Source organism: Pelobates fuscus, chromosome 5 (genome assembly GCF_036172605.1).
Source record: "Pelobates fuscus isolate aPelFus1 chromosome 5, aPelFus1.pri, whole genome shotgun sequence".
In the NCBI taxonomy this organism is placed as follows: Eukaryota; Metazoa; Chordata; class Amphibia; order Anura; family Pelobatidae; genus Pelobates; species Pelobates fuscus.
This window is the reverse complement of record NC_086321.1, coordinates 357,649,739-357,671,434: the sequence shown is the minus strand read 5'-3', so window position 1 is coordinate 357,671,434 and position 21,696 is coordinate 357,649,739. Positions and strand designations below refer to the sequence as shown.

Genomic DNA, 21,696 nt, shown 5'->3' with positions numbered 1-21,696 from the left:
GGTTAACCATCAACAATCTTCAATTGAAATCTATGACATAACATAATATTGAGCAGCCTTTTTAAAACAAAAAACAAAAAAACAGAAACAAGCAGATTTCAGAAAAGCATAAAGGGTGGGCTTATGGAGCATAACTAGTCATTATTTAAAAAAAAAAAACCAGCATGACCAAATTATACTATATATTGAAAAAAATGTTTAGGTGCCCGGAATGCTCCCTTAAATTAGAGCATTTTTCTTCCTGGGAAACATCTGTGATTATTATGCTCTATGTGGCAAGGCCATATTCTAATGTGGAAAGGATATTATTATCCTTAGTGCACTGGGTTGATGGGTCTCACGTTTCAAGGAGCTTAGTCCAGATTTTTAATTCTAGTCAATATGGCACATAAGTAATCAACCTTGGAATGCCTGATGTCCAAAATCAGCACCATTAGTTAGCTCTATTTATATTTCATTGTTATCCATTGTGACATATATCACACACTAACCATTATACATACATCTTAATACTTTTTATCCTAATATTAGTTGATGTTAAGAAGACATTCATTCTAATCAATATTTCAGGAGTGCGGTGGAGTCAGCGATACACATGTACAACAGTCTGGAGGAAAAAGTACACGCTCTAGTGTCAAAATCCAACCGAAGACTTGAGCTCTTGGAGTCACTCCTGAAGGTCCGAGCTTTGGAGAGTCAATTTAGTCAGGTAATGACATTGTAGAAAGAGATTTGAAAACATAATATGGAAAGATGTATGTAACAGAGCTCCCTGTACCCTTGGCTGGGTACCTCCGCCAAGGACTGCTTCCTATCTGGAAGAGGGGACAAACCGCAGCACTTCTGCCCACAGTCACCCTGGCTTGACTGGGGTCCTGGAACCGCTCCCTCCTGGAGACAAATGGGGAATTTACTCTAGACACCCCAGAGAATGGACGACACTCAGTCCTGGGAGCTCTAGTCCTTACAAGGACTTTCCCCGTTGAATCCTCCGCACTGGAACAGTGATTAAAGAATAGCCCTTTCCAGTCCCAATAACCAGACGACACATATTTCTGGAAGTACAAGCTGGAATACCTTTATTGGCAGCCAAAACTGGCCTTAGAGTAAACCACAGTAGAAACAAATACACAATTACATTGGCTCTCAGATCCAGGACACTCCCATACATAATAAGATAATCCCTCTCCTGTGCCTCAGAGATAATTGAGTCAAGAACTGTATTAAACTCCATTATCTCCAGGTACAAAAAACACACATTTCCCAAACACTCCAAAATTACCTTAAAAATATATAAAACCCCACAGTAGCCCCGATTTGGGTGACCAACATATCCAAAAATCACTTAGATCGGTTCAGGAATTTCCTGGAAGTCATAAATTGAGCGACCGCACGCATGATCCCATGCCCAAAAAAGTTCCAGAGAATCAGGGCTTGCGGTCGGTCTAGTTCGGTAGTTTAAAAAACAAACAAACTACTGAACATAGTTAATGTTCTTACCCTGGAGCTTGTTCCCCTTGTTCGTGGGAACGTTTCCACTGAACAGTGCCATGCTAAGTGTTGTAGAACCGAACCTAGACGATCATGGAAGTCCAGCGGTGTTCAGGAGTTTCAGTGTCGGAAAATAGTTCCATGAACTCGACGACCAAACACAGCTGCCTGTGTTCATACAAACAAGATGGCCACCACCTCATGGTTGTCCATAGGAACCATATACCGTATATACTCGAGTATAAGCCGACCCGAATATAAGCCGAGGCCCCTAATTTTACCCCAAAAAACTGGGAAAACTTATTGACTCGAGTATAAGACTAGGGTGGGAAATGCAGCAGCTACTGGTAAATTTCTAAATAAAATTAGATCCTAAAAAAAATATATTAATTGAATATTTATTTACAGTGTGTGTATAATGAATGCAGTGTGTGTATAATGAATGCAGTGTGTGTGTATGAATGCAGTGTGTGTATGAGTGCAGCGTGTGTGTATGAGTGCAGTGTGTGTATGAATGCAGTGTGTGTATGAGTGCAGCGTGTGTATGAGTGCAGCGTGTGTATGAGTGCAGCGTGTGTATGAGTGCAGCGTGTGTATGAATGCAGCGTGTGTATGAATGCAGTGTGTGTATGAGTGCAGCGTGTGTATGAGTGCAGTGTGTGTGTGTGTATGTGTGCAGTCTGTGTATAAGTGCAGTGTGTGTGTGTGTGTATGTGTGCAGTGTGTGTGTGTATGAATGCAGTGTGTGTATGAGTGCAGTGTATGTGTGCAGTGTGTGTGTATGTGTGCAGTGTGTGTGTATGAGTGCAGTGTGTGTGTATGAATGCAGTGTGTGTGTGTATGAGTGCAGTGTGTGTGTGTATGAGTGCAGTGTGTGTATGTGTGCAGTGTGTGTGTGTGTGTGCAGTGTGTGTGTATGTGTGCAGTGTGTGTGTGTGTGCAGTGTGTGTGTGTGTGTGTGTGTTGCAGTGGTGGGGGGGTGGGCAATTTTATTATTTTATTTATTATTATTTTGTATTATTTTAATATATTTTTTTCCTTATTATTTTTTATTTAATTATTATTTTTTTTCGTCCCCCCTCCCTGCTTGATACATGGCAGGGAGGGGGGCTCCTTCCCTAGTGGTCCATTAGCAGTTCAGTGGGGGGGGGTGAGGGGGGCTGGCAGAGCTGTTACTTACCTCTCCTGCAGCTCCTGTCAGCTCTCTCCTCCTCCGCGCCGGTCCGTGCAGCTCCCTCTGTCAGCTCACAGTGTAAGTCTCGCGACTTACACTGGGAGCTGACCGAGGTGCTGAACGGACGGCGCGGAGGAGGAGAGAGCTGACAGGAGCTGCAGGACGGGTAAGTAAGATCTCTGCCAGCCCCCTCTCCCTCAGTCTGTATTATGGCAATGCAAATTGCCATAATACAGACTATTGACTCGAGTATAAGCCTAGTTCTGGTTTTTCAGCACAAAAAATGTGCTGAAAAACTCGGCTTATACTCGAGTATATACGGTAGTCCAAATACACAAATTGAGACTTTTACATCACATTTTACAGGGTCCATAGTCTGTGGGCAGGAGGCTGGCAAACAGGCTCCTCCAGGAACTCGTGAAAGGGGAGTTTGTCACAATGTATGATAAGGTTACAGATAAATGGCAGTGGAGCGGAGTAGTGAGCCCATAGAGCTTGGATCAAGAAAAATATTAATTTAATCTTTATTTTGATGACTCACTTCCTAAGTAATAATTAGAGTTTGAGGTTATGAAAAGCCTTCTCGTTTTTGTGTAAGCATAAGCCAAAAAGTAAAATTAGAGGTATCACTCATTATATATTACTGAATCACATTAGTCCTATCTTTGCCCTCCCAGCTTATTTTGTGGATGGATGATGATGGAGAGAATAAGCTACATCAACTGGACAACATGGATTGGACCTTGGAAACCCTGGAGAGATACCACAAGAAATTCAAAGACTTTTACCTCCAAGCAACAGTAAGTAACAGGGATCCAGACAAATGACTCATACATTTTCTTTCTCATTCGCTGTTTCTTTGTGTCTACCTACTTATCTTCAAAGCCATAAACATTAAAGTCTCCGACTGTTGTCTATGCTGGAAGATGTCACTTACCTCCTCAAATAGTTCGTACAATTATCCAAACATAAATTTTCTTACTTACTCACTGAAGTTGTTGACCTTCAATGTTTTATGAAAATATGACGTCATCTCTTCTCTGCTTATTCTAATCTAGACTATAGTTCTAGATGTTGGTAGCAAAGGGATGCATCCTATGACCTGTCTCTTAGTTTATTGAATGGATTGTCCCTACTTTCCCTGCTCACTTTACATTTGGTTCTAGGTACATTATAATCACGGGCTGGTGCTTTTGGATGATGCCAACAAATTCAACGGTTCCCTCTTCCCAGAGATGGAATCATTCAAGGCTGTGAGAGGTGGATTTCAGACCAAACTCACCGCTTTCTACATGAGGGTGGAGAGGCAGAAGGAAGAGCTGGAAAAACTTGTGAATCTCTACAGATTTTGCAACAAGGTATATCAGGAATCATTTGATAGAAAATTGTAAGAAAACAGATGGTCTCATGAATAAAAAAGCTTACGACAAGTTGTAGAGGATTTAATTTTTTTCATTCAATGAAGTAAATGCCATATAAACAACGGTTCCTCTTTAACTTATTCACCACCAACAGAGCTGTAGTCTATAGTAAAATAGCATAGCAATGACATCAAGATTATGGTCGCCAAATGGCACGCACTCTCCATGTTTATAACCGTAGGTCCCACTAGCTACATTCTTTTATGTTCTAATACTAATGGTATGTGCTTCATATTGCGTGATACGAACATAAATATGATTAATAATTACCAGAACTGTTCTGCTAGCACGATGTGTGTTCAGGAAGGATGTAATGCGAACATAAAAAGACATCTCGTAAATAACATCATTAAAAGTTTGGATTGTGTAATGCAAGATCGTTGTAAGATGGGGCTTGTTTACAATTGTAGGATCTGTCACTTCACAGGATATTTAATATCATGCTTATTTATGTCTATATTTAATAAATATGCATTTGTGCATTGGGAAAAATAACATTTAAAGAAACCCACACTTTTATATCCTGCAACTGGCTGCTTATATCTTAAACAACACTGGACGGAGCAGGGGGCAGTCTCTTTAGCTTTAGTGGTTCTGGTGCTTAGACTGTCCCTTAAATTAATTTTTTTTTTTTTTTTTAAATTCTTTATTTTTATCGTGCTTTGAGTGGATAACAAACAAGCTCATGGAGCCCCAAAAGCATACCCCGAGCATATTTTTCAAGCTTAACATTTTGAACAAGGAACTTATCAGCACATTTTATAATGTTAAAATAATGTCGCTCAGAACAGGATGTTAGCAAAAGCATGTTACATTAGCATGGGTTATGATCACAAGAGGTGTAATAACATGTCTATCTTAGGTAGATCAAGCGATATCTGCACTCAAGTGTCGGTTGTGTAAGCTTTGCCCTCCTACCCAGGGTGGGATGGGGGGGGGATGATTGCCTTTGTGCATGGTTGACCTCTCAAGAGAGGCTTAGCCCCTAACCAAGGGGGTAGCGGGGGGGGGGGGGGGGGTGCGCTTCAATGATTGGTCATGTGTGGCTAGATGTAACCGGACTAGGGTCATAGGTGGCGCAGCTTCGTGGGTGTTTAGGTGTAGTGTCGTGAGCCTGGTGTCTTTATGCCCAGTGGGCCCAGGCTGAGTATTGTGTCCTCTAGTGGGTGATTCTACCGCAAGGGACATAGACTTATGGCATGGAAAAAGAAGAAGAAAAAAAAAAAAGAGAAAAACAAAGAAGGTAACCCAAAAACAAGCAGAACTTTACATCTCTACAATTTTGCAGCCTAGGGCTGTCGGATCAGTGAGTCCCTCCGTTAGATTTGGACCGGGCTGGAGATGTCCCTGCCAGTCAGGAATCGGGTGGGCAGTCGGCTACAGTTCTTGGGACAAATGGTACCACTCTGGATGGGTCCCATCCATGAGCCCGATTTGAGTCCGTTGGTGCTACCGTTGCCTCTTGCATGTCTAGAGCTGCAAGGAATGCTGGGATATCAGTCCCCGTAGTTAGCCGTTGCGTGGACCCCTTGTACGAGACAAGGAGGGATCGTGGTGTTCCCCACCTGTACGGCACTCCTGCTGCCCGCAGTCGGGTGGTGACAGGGTTCAGGGATTTTCGCCATTGTAGTGTGGCCTTGGATAAGTCCTGGTAGAAGGACAGTTGCGAATCCTCAAAGAGCAGTGGGGTATTGTCTCTTACCGCTGCCATTATTTGCCCCTTGTCTTGAGGTAGTGTGCAGCGGAGTATGACGTCGCCGGGCGTTTTGGCGGTGGTTAAGGTAGACGTTGGTATTCTATATAGCCCAGCGATGGTTATTTTTTTTGCGGTAGCAGGTGGCAGCACTGAAGCCAGCAGCCTTCTGACGTAGTGTGGCAGTTCCTCATGGGGGACCGTTGCCGGGATACCCCAGATTTTCACGTGGTTGCGGCGGTACCTGTCCTCCTGCGCCGCCACCTGCAGTGTAAGGGCCTGTTGGGCTGTTTGTAGTTGGAGTATAGATGCCTGCATGGTGGAGGTGTCTTGGCTTAGCTCCTTAAGATTTGCCTCTGTTGCCTCCATTCTGCCTGTTAGTTGATGCAGGGATGATTTTAGGATAGGCAGGTCTGCAGTGAGGAGGTTTTGAATGTCCTGCAGCATAGTGTACAGGGTTTGGAGGTCCTGTTTGGTTGCAGGTTCGGAGTTACCTGCTGTTGCTGTGGGCTGTTGCTGTGAGCCCTCCGTTGTGTTCTGCAGCTGAAGTGTTGCAGATGCGTCCGTGTGGGGAGCCTCTGGTGAGGTCGGGCCTTTTGCGGCCGCCATCTTGGAGGAGGTGTGCCGCTGAAGCATGGCTCCTATGTCCCTCTGTTCTGGAGCGTTACTGGGGGTACTCTTCTGATTTCTACGCCCCATTGCCGTGTCAGCAGGTGATGCAAGGGTCGGCCACCGCTCCGCTGTGTCTCCCGCGGGGACTCCGCCCCAGAGAAACTCGAGGTCACGGTTGGCGGGTATGTGGTAGGCCCCGGTCCTGCGTCTTGCCTTTAGATGCTTCGGGGAGTATTGGAAGGGCATCTGGGGATTCGGGTGGTGTCCCCAGGCTGTAGCTTACGGTTTTGTAGTTGGATGGCGGCTAGTCTCCAGGATATCGCCTAGATTGTGTGTGTGATCGACGGAGCTGGGAGAGATGGCGTCCGGTCCGGTTCAGCGCCAGGCTCCGCCCCCCCTTAAATTAATTTTTAATACCACTTTCACCATCTTTATTTATTTTGTTACAAAAAAAAATGTTAATTCTGTCTTCTCTGATGCCTGATGCATTTAAATACCATGGACTGTCCAAGGTCCTTGAACTTAGTCCACATAACCTCACTTTTCATGCTTTTAGATGATATTGTTCATCCATTGGACAATACTCTTTTGTTCACTAACCACATCTCTGATGCAAATGCAATATCCATAAAAATATTGGACAAATGTATCCACTAACAAGTCATATACGAATGTCAAAGAGAAATGCTAAGAATGCTAGATAAATGTTAGGAAAATATTAGTTATAGAACCATCCATTTAGCATGTCACTTATGATCTACATTGATAAGACACTTTTACATATGTTAGGGCAGATTTTCAGTATGTTGAAGTTATGGTTATGTGATGTGACTTTAAATTGAAAATTAATTCCAATTAACCCTTGTGTCTCAGTATTGACTCACTGATATTATTGACTGATTATCTTTTCCACTAGATCACACAATTAACAGTGAGCTGCGGCCGTTACCTTGGACAGCTAAAGAAGGCAGAGAATCGGTGGTGTCAACCAGAGACCCAACAGTGCCTCGAGAATTTCCTGCAGCGGCTGACACATGAACTTTCAGCAGACAAATTTCAAGAAATGAAAGAGGAGTCGTACACACTGAGCAGCTGTAGAGGGCTGGCTGTGTGGAATGAAACCTGGCTCAGGTGTCAGGAGGCCAAACAACTATTAGAAGAGACTCTAGAAAAGTGTAGAGATGAGCAAAGTACACATACATCTGACAGGCACAAGGATGCTGCTGTTGGCTCAGTAACCAGCACCCAAAGTGAGGACACTCATGTGAGTTGTTCTAGTGAAGTTTCTACCCTAGATAAGAATGGAGAAGAGGTTTATAAACCAAGGAGCAGCATGCGATCAGCAGAGGCAACAGTCATAAACTGCTGTAGCTTTGGACTGCATGCTGGTTCCATGAGCCTTTTCCTGAAGTCATCTAGGAACAATCGAAATGGAAGAGTTATGCGAGAACCTGTCAACTCTCAGGGATGTTCAACGAGCAAGGAGTCCAATGGCAACAATGTGACAGATCTTGAGAACACAGAACTCATGGCACAGAACTCCAACAATGAAGCTTTGGAGATCCTCCACACCCCCAGCCCCAAACTGCCCCCACGAACTCCTGTACAGTCACCCTCTTCAACAAATACTGAGCAAGTCCAATGGCTGGCCTTTGGTAGGTCTCACAATGATGACTCATGCACCCAAATCCAAGGAGATAATGGTAAGCGGGTGACAAAGTCTGGAAGGAACTGCACACTCTCCAGGCATGCCAGCTTCTCCATGGGGGACACTGCCTCCCAGTACTCCTCAGAAAGCTCTTCACTCATGTCACCACTTCTAGCTATGGAACCACTTACACCACGTATTCCCTGGAGGAGAGGTGCAATGACAGAAACAACACGGGACAATGACTGGACTGCCAATGTTAACTTTGCGTGAGTCAAGTTTAGAAAACTGTTATATCTTGACATTTTTGTCAAAAGGATTTTTTTTCTTCTTTTTTTGTTTTGCATATATGCACTAAATAGTTTTTCTTATTATTTCTTTTGAACTTTGTTTCATTATACTTTACTTTGTCCTTCTCTTAGTGTTTGTTTTCTCTACTCTTGTGCGTCTAATTTTTTCTTATAAAACCCTGTCGTCATAGTCTCATCTTCCATTTATTGTTCAATCTCATTCCCCCCAGTAAACTCCACAGAATAATGGAGGAGTTGCTTGCTACAGAGAGAGATTACGTATGTTCACTGGGGTATGTCCTGTCTCACTATATCTGTGAGATGGACCGACCAGATCTTCCCCCTACATTGCGAGGACAGCATGCTGCCATCTTTGGAAATTTGGAGAAAATCTATGAGTTCCACAGCCATATCTTCCTGCAGGAACTAACAAGCTGCAGGAGAGACCCAAGTCATGTTGGGTCATGCTTCCTCAAGCACGTGGGTATAAATAAAGCCTCAGAACACTAAGCAGTTGCTATATGTATGATGTGGTATGGTATGATGGTCACATTTTGGTTTACCTAATGGTTGCCCACAGAAATAATAGAAAGTGCAAGCTATGATATTGTTATCTTACTGTTGCCAAGTCATGAATGTCACATGGAACATCTAAACCATAAAATGCCAGAATTACACATTAACTAAAACAGGATTAACCACATGCCAACCTCAGGCAGCTGCCTATGGCCCAAGGGTTAGACATTGTCCATGGAACCATATATTTGCTTGACCCATTAACCATTCCTATGTAATGAAAAAAAGAGGAGCCCTAAACTGGTAACCTGCCTTGGGCCCGTGGTATCTTAATCACTCTTTGACCTTAACTTGATTATCACCCCGGAACAACCCAAAACATTTTCCTTGGCAGGTTGTTTGAATGCTGAGTCCAAAGTGAACACAACTGATTTCTGCCTAACTTAAAAACTATTGATTTTAGTACATCTTTCCAGATGAATGTGAAAGACACCTGGTACTACTAGCTGGACTGTAATCAAGCTCAAACATGACACGTTACGTTCTCTAGACAATTCAGTGTAAAAACCATAATGGGGGATGTGCATTTTGCAATTGTGGGGCAACATTCTAAAATGGAAGTAGTCAGCAGTAATATTTTATTAGTTTCCATGGTGATTGCTCCAATTTTAAAGAGAAATCGCTGAGATAATTGCACAGTCTAATAGCAAACTAGAAGTAAGTTATTAGTTGTGCAATTTTCTCTATAATTACACAGTTTTCCTAATTTGATTTCAATATTGATCATCTGCGAGGTTGTTCTATCACAGCTTGGCCAATGATGTAATTATCCCACAATTACGAACACAAGGCTTGTGACACTGTGTGCTGGACAAGAAGATTCCGAGAGCATATTGAGAAGATGACTGCACCAATATATCTTTTTTTAAAATATATATATCAATAAACTCCATAGTCTTCTGTTTTACAAATTCCTCAGATCTTTTTTTTTCCCACATGTGCAGAACATATTAAACGGACTCAGTGCGTCTTGCTAGAGACATAAAATAATTAAATAAGCAAACAAACATTTACAAATGTTTTGCCTTTGTGCGCTGCATAATGACATTCAGATTGTCTATTCTGTTCTAGAAGGAACAATTTGGGCTGTACGCTTTTTACAGCAAGAACAAACCTCAATCAGACCGGCTCTTGCAGGACCATGGAGCAACATTCTTCAAGGTACAAGAACAAATACAGAGCGAAGTTTAGTTGTAATCATCCTGCAGAATTAAAATACTGGGTTTCAGAAGTGGTATTGATAAGCTGTGTCCCCTAATATCTGATATAGCATCTATATGAGTAATTGGAGGAGATATATCTAAATGTTCTGTTCTAAGAAGTTCTGCAGAAATATAGAAGAGGATACATCACCTCTGGTGCTGCTGGTTCCAATAGCTTCCATGGTGATTGCCCCATGGATAGTACTTTAGATCACTTTTTAGAAGAGAACACTTTGATAAATATCCTGTACTGATTAGACACAATTTTTAAAAAGTGTTTTCTCTCTCTTTTTTTTTTCCTTAATAAATCTATCCAAGCATAAGTAGAGAGATACACATCAGGGAGATTAATCAAAGTGTCATGTTCTGAAAAGTAGTGCAAAGATGCAAAAGGGAAGAGTCACCTAAGGAATGTGCCTGAATGTTCCACTGGTTCCACGGTGACTGCACCATTTTTCAGAACTCGATGCCTTGATACATTTTCCCCCATGATATGATTTGTTTGTCTTCCCAGAAGAAGCAGCAGGATTTGGGTGATAAGATGGACCTCTCCTCCTACCTTCTGAAACCCATACAACGAATCAGCAAGTACAGTCTACTCCTGCAGGACATGGAGTGGGAATGCAAAGGGCAGAGTGCACGGGCAGAGGAGCTAAAAGCCGCTCGGGAGGTTGTGCGCTTCCAACTTCGACACGGGAATGACCTTCTTGCAATGGACGCTATTCAGGATTGTGATGTAAGATTGGCGTGATGGGTTGCACTGGCTTGCTTTAATGCTATAGATTTCAAAAGGAACCTATTGATGAAATAAAATGTATTCTTGAAATATTGGGTCAGATAATTAATACAATTGTTAGCATCGTGGGGAACGTAGCCTTTTTTAGAGCCTTTGAGTTTACGAAATACTCCAACATGAAAAAACAGTATTCAGTTGTACATTTGGAGTGTTTACTAAACCTTATCTTTGTCAGGCACCCCCCATATAGCCAAAAACAATTACCTTTTTTCCAATGGCAAGGCCTGTCTCACCGTTGCTCGACTCTGCCCAGGTCTGTCTTTCCAGTTTGAACAAATTGGCGAATTTGCAGCAATTTCCACTAATGCACCAACCAAATACAACAATTGTGGCGAACACCCTGTAGCAAGGGGCAACCTTCAGCATCAGACGTTATGGACTACATTTTCCATATAAGAGCATTATAGGAGTTGTAGTCTATAAGATCTGGAGTGCCCCTGCCCAATAGAATGCACCCTGCCTTATAGAATGCTCTCTGCCCTACAGAATGCTCCCTGCCCTATTGAATGCTCTCTGCCCTATATAATGCTCCCTGCCCTACAGAATGCTCTCTGCCCTATAGAATGCTCCCTGCCCTATAGAATGCTTCCTGCCCTATAGAATGCTCTCTGCCCTATAGAATGCTCCCTGCCCTATAGAATGCCTCATATAAAGAAGCATTAGACTAAGGTTTCCCTGTGGAAACTCTCCCTTCCATTTGAATGATTGTTCAAGCAGATGGAATCAAGAAGCCCTCGTGGCTATCAGCCTGGCTGCTTGGAGTGTTTTCCTAAGTGTAATTTTTTATCAGCCCTTTTATGAACTGAGACAAGGATGACTTGCAGTTAAGCCCTAAACCTTTAGGGGTCTCAAGTGCCCCCTTTATGGTTGAAAAATGCTAAGAATTGAGTGAAGACAAATATGTCCACCCACCACCAGCACTGTCGGACTATCATTGCCCCCTCGGAGAGGAATTGAACTTAATAATGCATAGGTGTGATTTCTGCAATATCATTGCAGCTGCAGAGGTCGTCGCAATGGGAGCCGGCGTGAGCCCTCTTTTTTGTCAAACCGCTTTACAATTATTTTAGAGGGAAAAAAGAAGGGGACTGCTATCGTGGCCTCTTTGAACAATAACCATTAAATGTAGTGCTTATAGTGCGTTTAGTCACTCGTTAAAGTAGATTCTGGTATATCTCGTGCTTTACATTTGCTGTCAATGAGACCAGCACTACGTACAGGTCAAATTGCACGCTCTATCAAAAGTCACGGCAGGTTCACTTTAAAGCCAAACCAAATTATAATTTATTTTTCAGCCAGCAGGTTTTCAGATTATTATAGATGATGTAGGGTTGCAATTTCTACCACTTTATTAACCAGACAGCTATCATTTTGTCATGCTGTTGAGCCACTCAATTTGGAGTTATCGTAGATTATAAAGTAGTAATGTTTAACCTTGGCATTGCAGATGCTTACGAACGTTATTTCCCATGATGCCTCTGGTGGCCTTAGGGATAGGAAAGATTTAGGGTGACAAAATGCGCTGTACAGCTGCCAAATTGTACGCCCGAGAGAAGGGGTTAAAGAGGCTTTTGAGTCTTATTCTCCCTTGAAAGATGAGGAGAGATGGGTGACAGGCAGGTTTTAAATTTCCGGTGAAATGTAGCGAAAAAGATGTTATATCAGGAGCGTCAAAGCATTTATGGCCATTAGAGGTAAAGTGGATTACCAGCATGCGAAGGGGGACATTAGGGAGAGCGAGACGAATCGAGCAGTGGCATAACTGCTCAGAACACAGCGGAGCGAGACAGGCAGAGGCGTGAGATTAATTACAGACACACTGCAACGGACAGGGGCGCAGCGGAGATATGGCAGAGGGACAGAGACAGAGTAGACGATTAGCTGAAAAACCACTGGAAAAGAGCAGCTTTTACCACAGGGAGAAAGCCCAGCTTGGGAAGGAAGAGGATTTTAAGGTCAGCGTAGGTTCCAGGCGAGAAATGTCAGTACAAGCTGCAGCTGTCTGTCTACAGGGCAAAGCAACACATTACAAAAATAAGACACAGGTAGCAAATCAGTTATCAGTCTCTGATTTCATGTCACCTGTCACTCTCTTACACACTGTATGCTTGAGTGAGTTTTCAGAGAAATAAACACATATTCTTCCCTTTTTTTTTTTCTCTTTTTTTTTTCCTTTCAATTCTACGTTCAATATTCCCATATCTCACCAACTCAGCTTCTTGTTAGTGATGTCTGGACGCAGATAAATGGCCAATACAGATTGCCTTATAGCAATCTACATTAATATAGTAATGATATAAAAACAACATTTGACCCTTGGCAGTTTTATGAATAAGTACATGTCTAGATTGATTGGAACATAATAAAAGAAAACAAATAAATAAATATAAGAATAGTCAAACTGATTGATTAAGACAGTCTCAGCTTTGTAAGGTTATATATACATGTATACATTATTATTTTTTTTTTTTTTAAACCTTCGGGCGTCCGTCTGTTATAAGTAGATGAGATATGAGACATGATGGCCAGTTAATGAAATCTTACTTCCTACCGCTCATTGATTTTTAGTGTGAACATAGAAAAATTGCACTCTGTAGGCCTCAATGTCTATAGCAACAGAGCTATGACATGATTAGAATTCAATGAACCGAGAAGGAGGCATTTTATTAAGGAATGCCAATATGGTTGCTGTGTACCTCAAGGGCTCTGGTTAATGTGGTAAGTCCCAATGTTGGAGACAGTTATTGTTTTCAAGCCACCCGCGTTGTCCGGGGATTTGGGATAATTAATGCCTCCTACCACCATCTCCCCAGCCCAATGAAGAATAATGGATTGTTCTCACCCCCCTTCCCCTTTCCCCCCCAAAGCAAAAGGGCTTTGAGAAAGGGATTCGTTTTGAAAAGAGAAACATCCCCTCATTACACAAAAAGTAAATTCAAAGTGAATAGGTCAAAAGAGCCAAAAGTTAAAATAGACGATTTCCCAATTTGACTATTTTGTCCTAAAAATGTAAGTTCACTTTGCATTTCTGATAAATCACACTCAGTGAATTACCCTGCGATCTTCTTCTAAGGGAAAGTTAGACAAGCTACGTAAACTTTGGAATGCTTTGGAAGTTCCGTAGTTTATTATAAGAACTAAGCCCTAGAGTTATATATAAACATGAATCAGAATGCATTATTGGATTGTTTATAGCTGTTTTCGTATACTTTGTCCTGTTGCTGGTTATGCTCAGCTTGGTATAGCTGTCCAAATCTAAAATTGATGAAAGTTATATTGCTAATGAAGACGTGTAAATTCCATATTAGCAAAATGGCGGTCTCCGGGTGCTTGGTTTGACCCTGAACCAATGGACAGTGCCCATCGCGTACTAGCACTATAACCACTACATTGCACTGATTTTGGTGCTTCAACCTGCCTCTTTAATATCGCTACGCTATCACTTTGTACTGGTAATACGTTTAACTTGTTTTAATTTTTAATTGTTGTTTACTATTAAAACCACAAAAGAAAGTAGGTGGAGTATATTTTGGTGATGAGGTTTGCTTATAGCTGAATGCAGTTAGACTAAACAGTGCATCTGCAGGACACATTGAAGGTATGTATTTTTTATTTTGCATATTTCTTTAAATGTATTATCTTTATAATGCATCTAAAAATAGCGGGGCATTAATTCCTCTCTATAGTTTCCCTTTAATGGCAGATGAGATCAAATGAGCAGCTGAATGAACAGGACAGTCCATGATGGTACTTCTTATCTTTTCCCCACAGGTGAACCTGAAGGAGCAAGGCCGGTTACTGCACCAAGGAGAGTTCATGATTTCCTACAGGAAGAGGAAATGTTTGAGAAGAGTCTTTCTGTTCGAAGACCTGGTTCTTTTCAGCAAAACAAAAAAAAGTCCCTCGGGAAGTGAGATCTATGTTTACAAACAGTCCTTCAAGGTATTGAGGCCAAGGGCCGAGCATGTTTTGCCCAAAGTTGCCAACAGAACTCTTGGGGCCCCATTACAGATCAACTGTCGCCTTTCCCTCAACAAATGTCCCCAGACACATAGATATATGCTCACATACACACACACACAGACAAACACACACACACAAAAGAATACTCCTTGCCAGTTATACAGACACACTTCTCAGACATACAGATACACTGTAACAGGCACACACATACATACTGCCAGACAATCAAACAAACCCAATACAAGACACATGCACTCACTTTCAAAATGTAATAAAATTGGCTTACATTGAATTCATACAAGGTTCGGGGTTGCATTGGAGATTTTTTTAAAAGCTCTGCTATTTTGGCCTAAATTTGCAAATAATTTTAAGTTATCTAGAATTCAAAGTTTAGTGATTAGTACCCTTTAACAATATCTAATGATGTGCATTGTGCTGACCTACCTAAAACCATATCCCTCCTATTCAAGATCTTCACTCATTGACACAGGGCATTGAAATACCCTTGTTAAAGGAACATTTTTTAATTTTTTTTACAAATTATGCTTAAACTTTCATTTTTTTCCCAGCACTGGCCCAGTCTCTTCACAGCGGCCCAATTCACCTACTTTAAAGTTATCATGCTTGATGGCTGTTATCCAAGGAAATGCTTGACATGTCCATAGTCGTCCCCTAAGCATATTCCTAATAAACCCCATAAAAACCCACCCACCAATTAAACATGGACACCAATAATGTCTTGGGAAAATATCACAACTTTTTTTAATAATAATTTTTATTAATACATTTAAATAAGCGGTCAAAGTCAAACACCCTTAAAGACATTGAAGCCCAGCAGATTTCAATGTAAAACATTTACAGACAATGACCCCCATATAAATAACAGCAACATATTAAAATAATGTCGTACATAAAAAACACAAACAGTTACCACAGTCACCAAGGGCATCGTTTTCCACTTGTAGGGGTATACCGAGATACCCAAACACACCCAGCTACCGACGAGCTCGAACCTACCAAACCAATGCAAACATAACTAATTCTCCTGAACTTGAACTTCCCCCACTTACCAAGCCAACCTGCCCCCAATTTTCCTATCCATCCCCCTCTGCTGTGACCAAACTAGGGATAGACATACCAAAAAAACCCCACAATAAACAGGGAGGGAGAGCAACAATACGTAAGAGGAAATTTAAATCAAAATGGATTCTCCCTAAAATAGCCACTATTTATATGGCTCTAGGCCAACCCCTAACCAAATTAAACTTAGTCACTACCCCTATCCATATGCCTGCCTCCTAGCTAAGTCAAGGCCCACTCCACTTAGCTTTGTTCCCTGGGCTTCATGAGTGCAATGCTGTACGTGTGCACTGTGCGTTTTAAACACTGAGTGATGGCTCAGTCTGCCGTTCATGCCTGCCAACCTGACTGTCAAAGAATTGCACACAATTCTGTGGGGAGACTTTAGAACAATGCAGACGCACTTACAGCAAGCTTCCTGAAAAGTTCAAAAGCAACATTTGGCATCAACACTTTGTGCGTTCGAAAAACTAGACTAAGGGGGAAATGGTCTAATGGCTGTATGCTAGACAGCGACTACAGATGCAGTAACGGGCAAAATGTTATTACTTCTCAGATATGACACCACTACACAATGTTTGACCCCAGGGACTGGATATTTGCACAACAGAACACTACATTAAGACGTGGTTCTGTTTCTTAGGTTGTCCCTTTAAGTATGTTTAAATGGAGTCTAATACTTTGATGTCCAGCCTTCGAACTAGTAATCATCATCTTTTAGGATTGTTACAAGATTACCACCTATTACAACCAAACAGTATGCATGATCCCAGGATACATAATTGCACACGAAGGGCAAATACACAATTGTATTTTTACACTTTTATTCTCATTCTCAATATTTTTTTTTCTAATATATTAATTTATGTGTAAGCATTTTTATTACTTGTAAAACTAAAACAATTATCTGACTATGTCCAGACTTCAGAGATCGGTCTCACTCACACTTTGGGGGGCAGCGGACTCTGCTTTGAGATCTGGTTCCGCAGAAGGAAGCTGGAAGACACCTACACACTGCAGGCACCAACAGCAGAGATTAAAGAAGCATGGACCAAGGACTTGGAAAAAATCTTATGGGATCAGGCCATCAAAAACAGAGGTAATGTCACATCAACCACTTGTACTTAGCCGGATAGAGCCCAAAGGTTAAACAGAGTTCCAGGTGGACCTGTATAGAGTAATCTTATCTGTAGTGATTTCACCACTCACGTATCATTGTGAGACAGGACATTCTTTGAACAAAGAACCTTTGCCTTGATTTAATATTGTTGGATACGCTTTCAAAATGATTTAATATTTTTGGATACACTTTTAAAATGATGCAATTTTATTAAGTTTATAATATTTTGTTATATATATATATTTTTAAATTTTAATATCTTTAGAATTAAAAAAGTAAATGTTTATCCAAAAATATTTAATTTTTTGTAAAGCTTATCCAACAATATTAAAGGATCACTATAGGGTCAGGAATACAAACATGTATTCCTGACCCTATAGTGCTAAACCCACCACTTAGGTGGCTTGCCCCCCCCCCCCTCTTTGCCCCCCTATAAAAGTTTAAAACTCACCTTATTTCCAGCACCGCGCGGGTCCGCTGGTACTGGCTCCTCCACCTTTGTGACATCAACAAAATGGCTGATTTTTAGCCAATCCAATGCTTTCCTGAGGCCTTCATTTGTTAAAGCTAGTAGATATAGGTATATGGGGACATTTTATACATGCACTAATATTATTCAATGACTGTGTTCTCTCACCATTGTGTATAGTAACATTTTAACTTACATTGTTGCTCAATAGAACAACGAAAACAGGAACGAGCATTCTCTGGACTTGGGTGCAAACCTTTCACTGACATCCAGCCGAGTGATGCTGCCATTAGCAGTAGAGCTGTCCATGGTCCGACTGGAGAAGGAGGTATTGCCACTAGCAGATGTGTATTTGTGTGTGCCATTGTGCAGAGCGTTGCAGAGATTACGTGTCTGCTGCTAAAGTGTGTGTCCTTGCTCAGGGATGTGCGTGTTGCCTCTAAGTAATGCCACTCTTCTCGCCCATATATTTCTAGATGAGAATCTTCATCCTTCCTCTCTGGTTGTTCTACCTTATCAAATGTCACCGCCTCCGCCGCTGCGCTCTATGTCTGTAGGCTCTCGGAGCAGTGCCAGCAGCGCGGTTTCCCTTGGAGGCTGTTCATCCACCTCATCTGGACGTGGCTCACTAAGCCCCTACCTCAATTACCCTGGATCGGAGACACCCTGGCGGTGCTGCAGGACAGAACCACCCCAGGAGAGAGAGAACCGCATCTTCCTGAGTGAGTTTACCGGCTGCTGCTGATTAGGATGTGCCTGTCTAATACACATATTTGTCTAGGAATACTAAGCACGGCATCTTTGTGAACAATGTAGACCAGAGCAGGATTAGCCTTAAGGCATCCCTAGGCAGCTGCTTAAGGCCCCAAGGGTTAGACAGGGGTCCCGAAACCATGAATTGCTTGACCCTATTAACCATTCCCATGTGAAGAATGAAGGGGTGGTCCCAAACTGGTAACCTGGATAGAGTCTCATGGGTTCTTAATGATGCAGAACAGTACGAAACACAGACTTGGTTAAAATAAAAAAGAACAGTATTGTTCAATCTTATATAACAATATATCGGGTAGAGATATAAAAAGGAAATCAAATGTAAATATTTTTGATGCATTCATTTGCAAGTAACTTTACTAGCTCAATAAATATATTAAAATATAAATGGTGTATTTGGACAATTTACATCTTCTTCTCCATATGCACTGCCACATTCAGCAGTCTCAAGTAAGCTTGCCAATGGTGATATAATACACTTAAAGGATCACTATAGTCACCCAGACCACTTCAGCTCAATGAAGTGGTCTGGGTGCCATGTCCCCCAGGTTTTAACCCTGCAGCTATAAACTGCAGCGAGAAACTGCTATGTTTACATTGCAGGGTTAATCCAGCCTCTAGTGGCAGTCTTCCTGACAGCCGCTAGAGGCGCTTCCGCGATGCTCAATGCGAAAATCGAGTAATGCTTTCCTATGGCGGTTTGAATGCGGGCGCAGCTCCGGCCGCATATGCGCATTCGGCTCTGGCCACGCATGCGCTTTCAGCTCCACTTGGGAGCTGACGACGGAGGGGGAGGAGAAATCACCAGCGCCGAGGGAGCCCGGAGCTGGATAAAGGTAAGTGGCTGAAGGGGTTTTAAACAAGTTTGTTTCCCTGGTCCTTTAAAGTACTCCATGCACTGTGGGTGGCAGCAAATATAGTTTTCAGTCATGCGCTGCCTGGCTTGGAATGAAGGAGTTTAAGGGAATGAATAGTTCAAGAAATTCCATAAACCTAAATGCCTTTGGAAGGCTCACTGAAATGACACTGTGCTCATGTGATATTGAAAATGATCTATTGTACGCATGTGTTCATTATTTCAATTTCAACATTTTAACGATGTATATTATATATCTAACAGTGTGCAATTTAAAGGGTTTAAAAATCAACTGGATAGTGATGTCATTTGTTAAAGTTTTAATACATAATTTTAGTAAAAGGTTAACACAATCTATAGGTTATTTTCATTGTTTTATTCAATGGTGTAATTACCAGAGAAGTCCCCTTTAATGTACAGCACCATATTTTGAGGATACAGAGCTTCTTCATCCTTGCTGGATGACTTCTCTAATGCACGTGTATTCATAATGTAGGGATATGTGCACCTGTTTTATAATATTTCCTATCTATAATCACATTGTGCAACTCACATTTTCACTCTCTCCTTTCCCTTCCTCTATAATCTGTCATTACTTCTCAAACACTTAATATTTTTAAAAACATTTCTTAATCCTACTTCTTCCTTTTGTTTGTTTATCTGTCTTCCAGGCGCTAGTTCTGGCTCATCAGAGGGGAGTGTCAACGGATACAACTCCTCCGACCCGTGTCACCAGCCCTTAGGACATCTAAACATGTGTTACCCTGCGGAACACTGGCCCGCCCTGCAGATAGGAGACAAGCCATCAGGAAACAGCATCCCGTGAAAGAAAAGATACACAATGCCGTCAGAAGATATTGTTCCGTAATATATGTTGTAGCTTATTTAGATCGATGAACCCGCACAGGTTTTAAATATGTAAAATATTAATAAAAATGTTTCATTTAAGCTGATCTTTAGTAAATGTTCCAGTGGTATGTAGACAGCCAATGCTACACTGAACAATTTTCACCGTCTCTTCCTACACAATTTAACAGTATGGCCTACAAAGCTTTCCTTTGATTTATTTTTAAGACTTCTGTATGACTGCTCACCATTATTCCTACATTTGCAGCTTCCTAATATCGAAATACCTTTTCTCAAGACATATTTGGCACTGGCAGCTTATCCCTGTAATGTAAATGCTGTTCTGGCTGTAAAGGCTTCAGTCCTGAACTGCAGGCACATACCCTGCTATGTCTTACTTGGGTTTCCTGCTGAGTCCTGTGTATTTTTCATTCTGAACTCTGCAAATTAACTATGCTTCTATGTTCTACCATTCCCTGCTCTGTTCTTTAAATCTTGAATGATACGAGTTCCACATTCCATCTGTCCTATGATCTACACCACGGATGCTCAAAAGGTAGATCCCCAGATGTTGTGTGATGCTTTGTCATTCTAAAGCATTCTAAAGGAATGCAAAGTATCACGGGATTTGTATTTTTACAACCTCTGGGGATCTACCTTTTGGGCACCACTGATCTACACAGATACCCTCCTGAATTCTACGCAGAGTTCCAAGTGCTGACTTTTTGAATTCCACACACCTTCCCTGCTTTAGAGCTGAATCCACACACTACTTCTGTCCCATGTTCTACACGGCTTTCAAACTGAACACTACACTTGATACACCTTGTATACTCTTGTTATACACGTTCTCCTTCTATAAAACTTTACACACATTCCAGAGGCACACTGTATGTAGTCTCTGCCTGTCGTATATTTCTTATCTACAATCCATCCTTGTTCATTCCCATTTACTGTACTAGCCATTCACAACAGTCCCAATGACAGATATACTCAGGACTTCGCTCATTCCCAGGTCTTTTACTACTGCTGAGCCGTTTATCTGTTCACCTTGTTGTCTTAATAACCCTTTTTGGGTATATTGACGTGTTTTGTTTTTTTCCCCCAACAGAAAAAAAATTACAGATTTTACCTTGTTACGGAGAAGCAGTTACTCAACGTTTTAATGATTTTTCACTTTTCCGGATTCTATTTGTAAACAGATGGGGATGCAGATGCCTGCAATTTATATCAGCTACTGTCTGTGTAAGCCGTTTCATCAGCTGCCAAAAAACATTTAACTGCATGTCATTTATTTCCTAAAAAAAATAGAAGAAAAAAGAGACTGCCATCAGTTTTTGTGGAACTTTTTCTTGTTTTGTTGCACATTAAGGGAATAGTTGGTGAGTTCATTTGAGTTAAAAGGCATAGCTGTTATTCGATTAACAGATATCAGACACAACTTTCTGCTCCTCATCCGAATTCTGCATCATGGATACTGCTGAGTTTATTATTTAAAGGGACACTATAGTCACTAAAACAACTTTAGCTTATTAAAGCAGTTTTGGTGTATAGATAATTTCCCTGCAGTGTCGCTGCTCAATTCTCTGCCATTTAGGAGTTAAATCACTTTATTTATGCACCCTAGTCACACCTCCCTGCATGTGACTTGCACAGCCTTCTTAAACACTTCCTGTAAAGAGTCAGTT

General features: G+C 41.6%; 1 protein-coding gene across 2 annotated transcripts in view; it reads left to right on the top strand.

The window, feature by feature from the left end:
• Positions 1-20,110, top strand: part of KIAA1755 (KIAA1755 ortholog) — a 54,332-nt gene extending 34,222 nt beyond the window's left edge. Inside the window, exons 9-20 of one of the 2 annotated variants that reach the window (XM_063455998.1) lie at positions 571-709; positions 3,343-3,465; positions 3,832-4,023; positions 7,308-8,308; positions 8,560-8,809; positions 9,977-10,066; positions 10,625-10,843; positions 14,675-14,845; positions 16,868-17,045; positions 17,747-17,863; positions 18,012-18,257; positions 19,834-20,110. In XM_063455998.1, coding sequence (XP_063312068.1) covers positions 571-709; positions 3,343-3,465; positions 3,832-4,023; positions 7,308-8,308; positions 8,560-8,809; positions 9,977-10,066; positions 10,625-10,843; positions 14,675-14,845; positions 16,868-17,045; positions 17,747-17,863; positions 18,012-18,257; positions 19,834-19,988 — 2,881 coding nt within the window. In that variant the 3' untranslated portion in view covers positions 19,989-20,110. Of the gene's footprint in view, positions 1-570; positions 710-3,342; positions 3,466-3,831; positions 4,024-7,307; positions 8,309-8,559; positions 8,810-9,976; positions 10,067-10,621; positions 10,844-14,674; positions 14,846-16,867; positions 17,046-17,746; positions 17,864-18,011; positions 18,258-19,833 lie in introns of both variants that reach the window. The other variant, XM_063455997.1, reaches the window with a different exon arrangement.
• Positions 20,111-21,696: the final 1,586 nt, after the last annotated feature.